The sequence below is a fragment of the Vidua macroura genome, chromosome 1 (assembly GCF_024509145.1).
Source record: "Vidua macroura isolate BioBank_ID:100142 chromosome 1, ASM2450914v1, whole genome shotgun sequence".
NCBI classification, from domain to species: Eukaryota; Metazoa; Chordata; class Aves; order Passeriformes; family Viduidae; genus Vidua; species Vidua macroura.
In genome coordinates this window covers 19,496,222-19,510,626 of record NC_071571.1, presented here as the reverse complement: position 1 = coordinate 19,510,626, position 14,405 = coordinate 19,496,222, and the positions used below count along the sequence as shown (strand labels likewise).

The 14,405-nt window shown below is 35.3% G+C and overlaps 1 protein-coding gene across 1 annotated transcript in view; it reads left to right on the top strand.

Moving 5' to 3' along the window:
• MALRD1 (MAM and LDL receptor class A domain containing 1) overlaps nucleotides 1–14,405 on the top strand; it is a 232,787-nt gene that overhangs the window by 171,290 nt on the left and 47,092 nt on the right. The window contains exon 33 of the mRNA XM_053999538.1: nucleotides 11,026–11,301. Coding sequence (XP_053855513.1) covers nucleotides 11,026–11,301 — 276 coding nt within the window. The remainder of the gene's footprint in view (nucleotides 1–11,025; nucleotides 11,302–14,405) is intronic.

The window sequence follows — 14,405 nt, the reverse complement described above, 5'->3', positions numbered from 1 at the left end:
CCTTGACTTCACCACACAGGTTACCAACAAAAGGGTCAGATTTGCCTCTTAGGACCTGAAGTACAGTAAAATTTTCAATGTTGGCAGCTTTCACTGAGGTGAAACATTTGCTTTGAAATATCATAATTCTTCCAAGTCTCCCAATTGCTGTGTAGCAAAGCACAGACTAAACCTTCTGTAAAGGTTGTATATAATCCTTATACTGAGCAAGATTTCACTTGCTGTGAAAACATAAATAGAAGAAACAAATCAGAATCTATGAGTTATAAGACAGGTTTTAGCTTTACATTCAAGTCCAAGGGTATTTTTAAAAATGTGTACAAAGGTGCCCCAGTACCCTAAAACCTAACCTCCAGTAATTGAATTTTCAATTTATTTGAATTATCATAAGACAGTCATGACATACAGCCACTTTAGATCACCTTTCCTTAGTTTTCTAGAAGAAATTATATTGCAAAAACTGTGTGACAAAGGAAATTATATTCAATCATATTTAAGATAGATATACTCAGAATTTCTGGTCAGCCACAGTAAGAAGAAGTGCATCTAGAAATATAACCTGTCTCCAACAGTTCTGGATGTCAGGGAAAGAGTATAAGAAAAGGGCAACTATACGTACTGTTTTACCCCAATACATTTCCCATTGGCAGCCATTTGTAATTGTCTTCCTGAGCCTGAAGCCTTATAGCCAGCCATATGTAGTCTCGGAATAATGATCCTCAAGGTTTTTCATTACCTTTGAACTTAACTGTTCCTCTTTTAACATCAGAGAAATTTTTAATATTCAGAAATTAAATTATATGCTACTGCTTATATGAATCTAGGTGGCTTATATTCATGAATAGAAAAGCTGGTTAGTGCTTTCTCATTTAGACCTTGAAATGTATGAAACCTTTATTTTAACCTTGTTGATTCACTCTTTTGTATGGTGGGTAGGATTTTCTTAAGGCATCTCCATAAAGCAGTTTCAAATCTCACAATATATGCATGCTATAGACACAATCCTGAAGTTCCTTCGGAGTGAAATAATTTGCATTGACTTCCAAAAAAACCCAGTAGAATATATGCAATGTCATAGCAAAAATTTGTGATAGGTGCAGGTTCAAGCATCAAGATGAGAAGGACAGTGACCCAAAGGGCCAGAGCTATAGGCCATTCTCTTTGTTCAATGTGGAAGGAAATGAACATTATATTTGGCATCTAATTTAAACTCTGTTTATGACTGTTTATAATTTGAACATAGCAGAATGAAGATAGAATCTAATACTTTTTCATTTAATTACTTAGTAAAAGTATAGTAACTCTGAAAATTATTTCCATATAGCTAGATAGTGGAAAGAAAGAAAGTGGTAAAATAATCTATGTAGATAATCACCTGATAATGAGTCACGGTTTTCAAAATCAGTGTTGGTCTAAACTACTATAATTTTAGATATGTGGTATCTTGAAGGGATCTAATTTTCAGGAAAAAAATGTGAGTAGCATTTCTTTCGAAGTGAATCCCCTTGTGATTTTAGATAAGAAACCACAGAGCAAAGGTATATATGTGTGGAAATACTAATGTCATAACATCTCGCCTGAGTTATAATTTGTTTCTCACAACATATATTCACAGAATGACAGTTGAATTCAATTCTTTGTGCTGCACACAACCATCCCCAAGAGTGGGCACACCATGTGCCCAACAGCATTGTCCAAATGCTCCTTGAGCTCTGTCAGGCTGGTGCTGTCACCACTGCCCTGGGGAGCTGTTCCAGTGCTCAGTCACATATTGACACTTTTTTATCCCTATTTTATCTCTTCTTCATGAAACACACTCTTTGAATCCTGATTGTTTATAAACATCTGCTGCTTTTCCTGCCACAAATTTCCATTTGCTTAAAATCAGGGTCTGTGTGTTTATATGCAAAAACATGATCTTTAACCACATTGTTGAACACTATTTTTCTCAGAGCTCTCTTTTCTTTTTCCAATACAGAGATGAGAGATAATTGAATACTTTTGTTTCTCTGTGTACATTATTCCATTATTCAGATATATCTTTGACTGCAGAATTTCTTATCATGATGAAGAGTTTTTCTAAACATCATATAGCTGTGTTGTCCAAATATTTGAAAAGTATTTGATAACTACATTCATAACTACTTCTCATTGCATAATGTTATCTACCTGACAAATAAAGATAAGATGGGATTTTAAAAACCTCTGTAATTTTGAGTACTAGTTTGGAAATGTCCAAACCATTTTTGCTTTCATAAAAATAAAATATCCTGAATTGACCAAAAAAGCAAAATGTTTCTCCTGTGCAGACCCTAAACTGGCAGATTAGTGATAAGCTGTCTTGAATTAGGACAATTTAAAGAGGAGATTCTAAAATGAGTTACATCCCCTTAGTTTAACCAATCCCTTTCCACCAACAAGGAACAAACACTAGTAGATATAAGTGAAAAAATACCATTTACCTACAAGCGGAACAGCGAAAGGCAAAAAAGCTCCCCGGTAAATAACCACTAGATACAAAATTGCTAAATCTCAGGAACCCCACAGGAGCAAAGAGACACCCAAAATGCCAGAAATACCCTTCCCAAGATGGTTCCCGCATATCTTGAAAGACAGAGAGAAAATGGTGCCAGCTCTCTCCCCAGGATGGTGCTCCCCAGGTGATCCATGGTCTGGGAGGCAAAAGGAGAAATGGTGGTGCCCAAAAAAGAGCCCTCCCGGGAAGGTGGCAGCTTACAGAGCTGCTCTGGTGGCAGATGAAGACCCTCCAGCGTGTGTAGGGTCAGCTCTGCCGCCCACCTCTTCCACCTGCTGCCCACCAGACTCTGCCAGTGCTGGTGCTCGTGTCCTGACCCACTGCTGTATCCACTCTGTGGTGCTGACACAGGGTGAGCCAGCCCCATGGGGCCAGCTCAAGCTTCACTGCCTATGGAATTTGCAAGATTCACACTAAAGATGGTTTCTAATTGCAAAATGCAGTTTTACCAAGTTGCTACAGTCACAAGCCCCAAAACCCACCCAAAGCAGCATCTACCTTCAGCAAACTCCGCCAGGCAAAGAAGGGAGTCATCTTGGGTGTCCTGGCCTTCTAAAGGGACCAGTATGTCCCAGCTGCCCCAGAATTCTGGTTCTGGATGTGCTGGGGTTTAAAGAGACAGTAAGAGATCGATATGAAATACAATGAGATTCTGGGTTACCCATGACAGAAGCATAACAGGCAAGCTAGTGAAATTAAACAGCTCAGAAGCCAGCCATTTGCAGATAATTTTATATGCTCTCCAGCACTTTTAGTAGATCCCATTTCACATCAAGAAAAGCTAAATAACATTTTTGTCTAATTAAGAGGCAGCAATCCAAATGGTAGAGTGGGTGTTTGTTTGAGCTTTGTGCAAAAAATAGCTGAATAATGCAGAGAGACTCTTGCTGAGGAGCGAGCATTTGTCCATGTGTATTTGTCCAGGTGTCCTTGTGTGTGTCCATGTGTGTGAATCTGTGTGTCTGTGTGTGTGCAAGTGTGTCCATGTGTTCCCATGCATGAAGCAGCACAGAAAATTCTGCAGCAGAACAGGGCTCATCTTAGACAGTTTATGATCCTTCTCTGAAACTCCCAGAGCCCAAGTGCTGGAAATACTGGAAGAGTTAACTGCCTGAACTGCTAATACTACAGTGTTAGATCATGGGGAAAAACACTGTAGAGGAGACTTAACTTCTGATTTCTTTAAGTTGCAGAGCCAGGGGAATCACTGTTAGCTTGTCTGCTCATGCTTGCAGTGAAGCAGAAATCTCTCTCATATGGAGTCTCTTTCTCAGGGAGAAAGAAAGAAGAAACTCATGGAGTTTCTTTCCTCAAGGGTAGGAGATTAATCATGAGAGAAGTTGCAGGGGGAGGCTGCTCACAGAAACAAAGGAGGGGAAGAGGAAAGCAGAGTGAGTAGTAATAGAGGACTGGAGATATCAGGGAAATTTGTGAATAGATTCTTTAGTCAATTAGCATTTCCCTGAAACTAATCACTATATGCTTTAGATCCATGTTGCTTGGCAGATAAGGCATTTATGCATTTTTAAAGACTAAAAATTGTGATCCAAGGCATAGTACCTTAGAGAGCTTCCTCAGCCTGTTCTTGTACCTTCTAGTGCACAGACCTAGACAGTGTCAAAAGCCAAAACTTTTTATGGATTTCATAGAAAAGGAACTGTGAATAATTTTAGGATAAGATAATTGCACTGTATAAACTAGGATAATTATGGGTAATTCTTAAATGCAATTATGTTGTGTATGTTTAAATTAATAATTATACTATCTTTGTCCAAAACCTTCAGTTAATCTCTGCCTTCTTATAACTTATCCAGAATACTGAAATCTTCTGAAGCAAGCTCATGCCTTTTGGGAAATTAAAATTCTTCGGATTTATTAATAGTGTATTAAAATAGTTTCATTAATATTGAATCTCCAAACCCCATCTGTTTACACCAGAAAACTTTCAAATCACACAGATGATATTTTTCCTTGCTAACTTCATTCATAAAAATCAACATATTTCCTTGGAGGGATGTAGAGAAATAATATTTGGAATGAAATGGTTTCATGATACTATCTTAAAGAGCAGAAAATTCTCAGACTCTTCCTTATGTAAAACCTTCTCATCTCCTCAATAAGTCTTCAGCTCAGATTTATCTCAGAAATTGCATCCACTTCATTTTGTCGAAGACTAAAGTTTCATAGCTTCTCCAGTTTGTCATTGCTCCTAATAAATAAACAAACCAACAAATCCATGACATTAGCAGGCATAGCTAGCAATTCCCAGACTATTCTTACCAGAAATATGGCAAATATTGCCATATTCCTGTCACACGTAGTGTGTTCCAGCCAGAAGCAGTAGTTCTCTTAGTAAAGACTAAATCATAGCTTGACTTTACTGGCACTAAACCTGTCTGTTTCCCATTATGTTTGTATGTTAGCAAACTGTGATCATTTAAAATAAATTCTGTGCAGACATATAGAAATCTGAAATCATTGGGCCATGTTCTGCTTGTTTTAATTCTGGCTTTGTCATGGGATCTCTAGGATCCTCTTCAGCACCCTGCCCCATACCTCTGTCTTCTTATTAATGGAAGAGACTTGAAGATTCAATTGGCCACTCATTTTCCCCTTTTCTTTTTTTTTTTCATTTTGTCTTTTTACAAGCTTGAAAATAAACAGCAGGAGCTTTATTGTAATGGGATAAAAACTCGTGGAAAGATTGTTAAAGTATTTGTATAGTTTTAGTCCAATTAATTTTTTTAACAAGTTTGTTTCCTTGCAGCCACCTTGAATGGGTTGATTTCATGCCCTGATCCGATGTTTACTGAACTGAAATCGAGGACTGACATCTATTTCAAATTAATTAATGCACTGGATTGGGCCCATAATTAATTTGTACTCTTGTCTAATGAAATCTATCGGAGGGAGTTATTTTTGACCCCTTTTAGCTACAGTTAATAGGTCCATCATTTTTATTACATTTACTAGGCAAATTACTTATGCAGATATATCTGACAGATTGTTGGTTTTCAAGGGTTTGATGCAATGCCCATTAAAATCAATATGAGTTATACCATTTACTTAAATGGGCTTTAGAGCGAGCTCTAATACACCTGAGGTGGTCCTGCCTGACAGCAAATGTGCTAAGTTTATTTCATGCTCCCTGGTGTTGACTCTAGTGGCAATGTCCACTAGGTTTAACAAAAATCACTGTTACAGGTGATAAATAAATATAAATAGGGACCTACTCTGCACCACAGATCTTTGTATTTGAAGAGGAAAGGCAGAAAAGAGAAGGATAGCCGGGAGGTTTTGCTTCATTCAAATTAAGCATGTTTGTGTGCTGCTTGCTGTGTAATGACTGTGTAATACAAACATTTATTTTTTATTAGCATTTGGGTAATAGCAGTTCTATGGTTTTCTGTGACTGAATCTTTGTGATTCATGAGCAAAATATTTGCAGTGCCAACCTGTGAAGCTTGCTTTACATTCAGGAAACAGGATCATATGCTCCATGGATGACAAAGACAATAATACAGCAAAGCATAAGTGTACAGAAAATGCTCATCAAAGAACAGTAAGCCTTTAACAAATCCCTATCCCACAAATATATAATTGTGTCCTTGAAAATGAGCACTTGTTGACTTAACACTTTTCATATTGTAAAGGCTCTTTTCTCCAAAATCATCAGCTCATGAGCTCTATTTACTGTAAACATGGTTTGATGGTTAGCACATTGCAATAAAAACATATTTAAAAGCACCTATTTGATCTGACAACAATGGAATACAGATATACCTAGCTGTAGTTATTGCATTTCACAGAACAGTACATACCAAATTTCATTTGCTTTAAACACTGCTCTGATTTTTATAGTTTTTTTTTTATATCTACCTCAGCTACTCAACTTCTCATAAAAATGTGAAGGTGCATGTGAGGTAGCACTTCTGGTGCATAGATTATAACTCAGCCAGCACAGCTGTGTGAATAAGTTTCAAAAGACATAGGACCAAATTAAAACGTCAGGTTTTAGGACCTAATTAAAATGTCTTTTTTATGATATACAAGTAGATGTTATATGCACATTTTTAAACCCTTTCTTTAATTTTGGTTATTTACCATATGCAAGGTAAAAATAAGTGCAAAATAAAATACTGAGTGCAAAGTAAAGTAAATAAGGACATGTACTCAGCTTTCTACTTGAAAAGTCATGATTTCTTTAGCTATAACGTAGCAACAACTATTGCTGTTTTTCATGTGGATCTAAATTCAGACTCAGTGCTTTGCAATGCAGAGGTTATTTTTGCTGAAATTGTTTTTGTTTAGTTTGCTTTTCATCTGTGTTCAAATACTGAATTCTTGAGGATTTTTAGTCATGCTTTTCAGTGAGCATGCAGCCTGGATACAAAAAGCTAAAGCTTTTATACTGTCTTCCTTAGAACTCATCATTTTCAGTAGATTTATCTCCAAATCCTTAAACAGTTTCCAATAGATAATGCTTTTGAAAAAAGTAACCTGTACAATGTCTCCTGCACTCCTGAATGTGGTCTGAAAATGAGAGTCACATGGCACTCAGGAGATGAGTGCTGCCTTGGGAACATCTTTTCTGCATTTGAGAAAAGGTGAGGGAAACATTTTCTTGGCATGCCAGTGTTAGGCAATTGTTGAGTCGAACAATGTTAAGTGACAGAAAGGATGTGTGGGCCACAAACAGTCCAATTTGCATTGAAAAGACTTCACTTCAGATTCTGCTGTTTAAATAACTTGCATATATATGTACAAGCTGAAAATATTAGGTTCATAGATATGCATAAGTTTAAAGTTAGTTTTTATTGCTAAATTGTGTGAGCGTACTACTGTGTGAGTCAGCACATGGAGGGTGTTTCTGGTGAGTCTCTCATTAGTGCCAGATCGTTTTTCACTGCAAACCACATTGTAGTGTTAACACCTTAGTTTAATTCTTCACAGTGGCAAGAAAACAGAATGAATATTCCCATTTTTTAGAAGGAAATGTGTCAGTAGCAGATACTGCAATGATGAGCTTAAAATAAATAATTACATGGACGGTAGCTTTGAATACAAGTAATTAGTTTTGCATTAATGTTGCTTGATATTTCAGTTGGAATTAGTTAATGATTTTCTACATATGCATATTCTTAATTAGCTTGTTTTGATTGTTAGTTTTGTAAAAATTAATGTTTTTATAAATTTTCAAAATTTTTACCAGGCACATTTAATTTATAATTGTGAAAAGCATTTATAAACTACTTTACGTAAAGAAAATAGATTGAACTTGAGGTTAGAGTTTTGGCAGACCATGGCAATAACAATTTCTTATAGAATGTCAACTACAACACAATTTTTCTATTGTATCTGAAACCAAACACATGTGAACTAATTAACATATCACGTGAGTTAATAAGCAAGGGGTACTCCTATGAGCTTTGAAGTACATTCTCATCTCATGCACTGTTCTGATCTAAAAGGATTTTACTTGTTTCAGGGTATGACTTCGGATTTTTTTAATGTAGTGCAAATATAAAACAGACCTCAATAAGACCCCTGGTTAACCTTACACCTAACTCAACCTGGACACATCTTTGCTGACCTTGGTGAATATTGCACACTCTAATATAATTGCTATGCAAGTCAGGAAGAACTTCATCCTAAAAATTATTTTCTAACAACCAGAGGGAATAATGATAGAAAATACTAATAGAAAATAATATTAATAATAATAATAATAGAAAAATAATCATCCCCATTCAAAAAGAGCATTCAAGCATTTCTCTAAATACTGAATTTGGCACAGGATTGTTTACATGCATAAGCTCATTATATGATTGGGCTCATAAGGCAATACAGATCAGGGTTACAAAAGTCTGAAAATAATTTAAAACTCAAGGCCAGATTCATAACAAGCAACACATTCAAGAAATATTGAGTTTAAGAGGGGATTTCAGTTTATAGAACAAATTTGGGTAGAAGCATATGAGTAAACATATCATGAACAGGAAATTACACTGGGTCAGAAATGCTCACAAATGTATTATAAATGCAATCTTTCCTGCAACATAAACAGGCAATCACAGCAAAGTCAAATATATTGTATCTGTGTGGGGTTAATTTCCATAGTATCAGAACAAATACAGAAAAGCTAACATAGGACTATGCAAGGACAAAAGAATGTGCATAAGCAGAACTGACTGCAGCTTAAGTAATTTTCTCTGCCTAAATGCCCCCTAGGCACTGTGAGGAAAGGGTCAGAAATTACAGAAAGACAAAAAAAAGTACTTTCAAATATAATCATTCTTTTTTATTTTTTCTCAGAGCAAGTGCAAACTAAAAATATTTTTTTTTTTTCTGCACTGTACAAGATTTGACAGCACCAGTTCTGTACCAATGGAGAGAGAAATATGTTCTCCCAATGACATTTCATCGTTATCTTGGCAGAATCATGGCCTTATATATAGTTTCTATATGACAAACCAAATTCAGCATTTTCATGGGCTACTATTATTATCTGGTAAAGTATAGGACCAAAGTAGAAAAAATGCAAAATCAAGAATACTTTTAATCTACAAAATCAATCCACTGTGTGATCTGAATATCTATTATCAATGTCAGTGTCTATCAACTACCTAAAACCAACTTCCATAAGACTTTTAAAATAGCATGAATAATTTTTTTTTAGACTAACACATTTATAAAGCACATATGAAACTACAATCTTTTACATGGGATTCCATGTAAAAGTTCACATCTTTGAGGTATGCATTGCATAATTCTGGATACAAACAGGACAAAATATCACTAGATTATTATTTTCACTGAGTCAATATCCATTTTTGTTGTTTATGTTTACATTATATCCAGTGAGTGAAATACATTTTTCCAGTAGGAAGATTTAATTTAATTAGGGACATGAAATATTATTAGGCATGTTCTTTTGTATGAAGCTTTTCAATTATGATTTTCTGATATAAAGTCAACTTGAAAAACAAAAATTTCTAATCTAAAGAGGTCTGTATTAAACAGAATTAAATTAAATCTGTATTAAAGAGAATTAAATGAGCTTTTTCTCCTTATAGCTGCTTCACAAGCAACTGGATGGTAAAATAATGCTAATATTCTGATCACTTGAATGCATTAACAGTTCATTTATTTGTACAAAAAGCTATTGTTATTTATGATGGTGGTATCCTTGAAACTGAGCATGTTTTAACAAAGTCCTCACATTGTAAAACCCCAGCCTAGTATTGTAGAATACACAAACCTACTGATATGGCCAGTGGATTAAAAGTCATAAAATCATGCCAAAATCCATGTACTCCCTTACAGAGTGTCATGCCTTAATGCAGCAGTAACGCTGGACATCTAAGGCCAGAGAACAATGCTTGCACCATTTCAAAAGACAAGATAAAACCTACCCATGACTTTTGTGCTTGTCTCCTTTGCCTCAGCCCAAGCAAACAGCAAAACTCCTCCTGTCTTTTGCAGAGGAAGTGCCATTAATTTGTCTTACCTTGTCTCTAATGATCATATTATATTTTTTACTCAGCTGCTGCAAATTGACCTAGAAAGATTAAAAGTATGGAGCTAAATTTTGGAGATTTTTCTCTTTTCCCTGCACATAAAATGTACAGGAATCTATCACATTGCTTCCATGGGAGATCCTGATGCTATAAAGAAAACAATGCTAGCACAGCCAGCTCCTTAGAAATTAGTTTCCACAAATAGATCTTATGCTTCTGCTGATAAAATTCAGTTGCAATTGTTTTCATAGGAAAAAAGAAAGACTTAGGTATCTGGGACAATTTATTTATATACATGATCACAAAAAGCATTCCCCAGTATTTTCTTCCAGCAATGCAAGTAAGCATGGAATATTTAATTTATTTATTTAGTTATCTCTTTATTTTATTCATTTCTTTTTTGTCAGCGTCTGAATTAGTTAAAGTTTGAAATTCTAAAAAGACATTTTTCTTTACTTGTATCCTGGAAACCTATCTAGTATTTTTTAATTTAATTCTCTCACATCAAGCTAAGCTAAAGAGTCAGAGTGGTAAAAACTAGATCAGTAAAAATTTTTATTGTTACTTTATAAAAATCTTTTTATTAATTTAGCTTAAAATTATAACTTGAGGGTTTTTATAAGGCTTTCCAGATCCCGGGTGAAAGACAAGATTTATTAATACTTTGGTATTAACCCTTCTATGTGTACATGGCAAAAGAAGTAGTAGGGTGAAAATAAATGCTGAACTTGAGATTTAGAAGCAAAATGCTGCAGCAACAACACTGGAGTTAATATGAGACAAAACGTTTTTAATACTGTGTTTTTGCACTTAGGAGCCATGTATTTATAAAAGCTGGGTTACTTTTTTTAAAAAAAGTTTAGTAACCAAAATCAGCTGCATTCCTGGCAGTTCCTATGTCTATCTCACAGGCAGTGAGAATGACTACTGAAAGAATAGAATCCCTAAACATTCCTTTTCCTCTTGTAGGATCAGGTGATCCCCACCCTCCAACTTGCAGTGGTGACAAGTTCCCGTGTGCGTATGTGCAGCAGTGTTTGTCCCTCGCTGCGCGGTGCAACGGGGTCGAAGATTGCATGGATGGAAGTGATGAGCTGAGCTGCCCCATGGAGATGCCCACCGCCACATCCTCGGGCTCCTGCAAGGAAGCAGAGTTCCTGTGTCCTTCCCAAGGCTGTGTCCCATCCCTCCTGCTGTGCGATGGTGTGCCTGACTGCCAACTCAGCGAAGATGAAGCTGGCTGCCGTAAGTTATTTCCGTGGCGGTGGTTATGGCAATGTTAACTTGCCTGCCTAAACCAGTGATGGTTTAGGAAAGAAAAAGAGCAACATAGTGAAGTTTAGCGTAAAATTCATCATTCCCTTGTCAAATAAACCCCTATTTGTGTCACATATAATGCATTAATTGCAGAGATGCTTTACATTTCTAAATAATTTTGCTTATGCATTTTAATTTCCTGGTTATCATTTGGTAAATGTTTTTAAAAATTGCAATTGTGTTTTAGTTAATATTTACAAGTATTTCCACATTTTTTCCTTGAATCAGTCAGCTGCATTTGCATTGCCTCTGTAACCTCTGATCATGATATGACAGAAAGATAGGCTTCTGCAGTTCTGTTATTCAGTAACATTTAAGGCTGTCCTGACCTTTCAAGGATTTTGAAATCAAGTATGTTCATGAAGTAGCAGCAATCTCTGCCCCAGGCAAGGAAAAGGGCTCACAAACAAAACACAAGGTCAATAGGCTTTGAAATGTAACTGCAATGAGATGCCATGGAGAAGCATCTGAAACAAATAGACACAAATGTGAGTATCTACCATTTAAAAATATTTCATTATTATCAGATGAACTGAGGCCAAATGTTTCATTTCAAGAATTTCAAAATAATTAGCTACACAGGAAAAAAAAAAAAAAAAGAAAAAAGGCTTTTACATATAAACACCTTTCTTCCTAAACCTGTCATGCTCTAGAACTATTTTAACGTTTTTCTCATCCTTACCAGAACAAAAAAAAAAAAAAAACTGGTAAAAAATATGAGTTTCCAGTGGATTAGATATTCACGTTCTTCAATATTTTCTATCAAATCTACTAAATATAAAGGCAGGCTACTGCACATGCCATTTAATTTAGCAAAGTAGTCTACCAAACTGGCATGGATTTGGCAGACTATCTGTGTAAGTCTTTTGTTTTGAAGTGAACTCTGTGGTTTTGTTGTCAGAAGCATAATTTTGGAGATAACTTAGATGTTAAATTCTACATGCCTTGAAGACATGTGGAAATTTTGCATGTTCCTTCCTTCAAATAAGCATGGTTAATCTTCATTTGACCTTGTTTCCTCTTCAATCTGTCCTCTGGTAGAGACGTCCATGCTGCGTTCTATTACATGCAGATCCCAACTCCACACCACAGAAGCTGATGTGGAACCTCAAAATCTGAAAGCCAAAAGATTTCCATGATTTTGTGTATTACCCATACAACTGAGATATTGCTTTGTTTTGTTTATTTTACTGCTTTGACTTCAAAACAAAACCCAGGGGTTAAGAAGAAATTAAATCCTGGTCTCTTCAAAGAAAAAAATATTCTCCATAAATGTTTCACAGCTTTAGGGTTCTCAGTCTGAAGGAAACTTAGTCAAGTCTGTATTTCATTGTTACTCCAAAATTCAGTTCATAGTAAATAAACACGTAAGTATTGATAGTATAATATAGAAATACAGAAGCAGTAATTCTTATTTCTTCTCCAAAGAAGATAATTCAGAGAAGCAAAGCAAAGCAGAGAAGAAGGCAAAGCAAAAAGAAAATGGTTTGTGCTAGTTTGGAATTAAATCAGTGTAAAGCTGATTACTGTCACAGCTGGTGCTGAGATCCAACTATGTATGCCATGAGAGCACAGCGTCTAATCTTTAGCTTCCTACTTATAACAGGTGGAAACCCATAGAAGTTTGTCAGCTGGGGAAGGTCAGAGAGAAAATGTAAATATCTCAAAAATTTCATTCTTCTATTGAAATTTATGCATGATCTATAAAATTGATTCTTGTGCTAGTAACTCCAACCTATGTGTACTCTAATAGTAGCACAGATTGAAAGTGGGGATTTATTTTTTTAGATTTTAGATAGATGTTTTTTCCCTTGGTGCAGATCAAATCTACCTGCTCATTTTAGAAAACTTCAGTTAAAGAATTACTGGCACTTTCCATTTTTTGTCCCATAGCAATTTTATTCATTTAAGTGCAAAACAAAACACTTAACACTATTTAAGTGTAGAACAAAAATGTTCTGGGTTCTGAATTCAAGAATTCATTAGGGAAAGTTTTCTTTTGTGATAAAGACTAGTTGTCAGAATGCATCTTGCAGAGATTAAGGATAAAGCCCTAAAGGAGGCCAGGACAAAAAAAACCCAACCAAACAAAAAAACATTGGTCAAGTCCCTACTAAAAACACAGTTTCTACCACAGAAATGCTTTTCTTCATGAATTAGGGATTTATGGAGACAGAATATCCTGTAGAGTTATAGCAGTTACGTTGTACAACATTATGCTAATACTGTTTTATACCTACTAATGGAGTGGATTTTTTTACTTGTTGCATTTAACAAAAAAATTCTGGAAGTGTTTTCCAGTTAAAGATATTCTACTTGTCTGACTCTCTTCTTGCTGACAATTTTAGTGAAAGGTATATTACCTCACGTATTTAGTCTTTTATTTGCCTGATTAAATACTAAGGGTATAAAACAAACATATTAACACCAGTAGAATGTGTACATTAGTTTTCCACAGAGCAACATCCTTTTCCATCTGCATCATCTGATTGAAGTGCTAATAGCAATAAATAAAAAGTCATTTCTCAGTTTTCTGTAGTGCACCAAAGTATATCTCTTGTAGTTTTGGCAAGTTATAAATACCAATGAAATATTAAAAAAAATTATACTTTCAAAGTGGCTGTGATAAAATCATCCCTTCTACTGGTTTAATTTGCACCTGGAAAATTAAATATTGATGAAAATTGGATATTTTTATTTTCATATCTTTACTCTTTTTAGTGCCTCCATGTAGTCTTTATTTTCTTTACCTCAGCACAAATAACTTGGTGTCATTGTCCTTAACTGCAAAATTTTCAACTGTTATGTCCGTTGCTACGACTGTTCCCTCTGTGTTAAAATAATGCGTAAACAAATTGATTGCATCATTTTGAAACTAGTTGTTGAATGAGAGTTAATTATGTTTGCTGATACCTTTTTTATGGGTTTTCTTTGGGATTTTGCAGTATACACTCTCAACATTGTGAGTTAATATGCACTCCTTCACAAATATTACATGGGAAAATTTGGTTTCTGTACCATCTGTGCTCTGT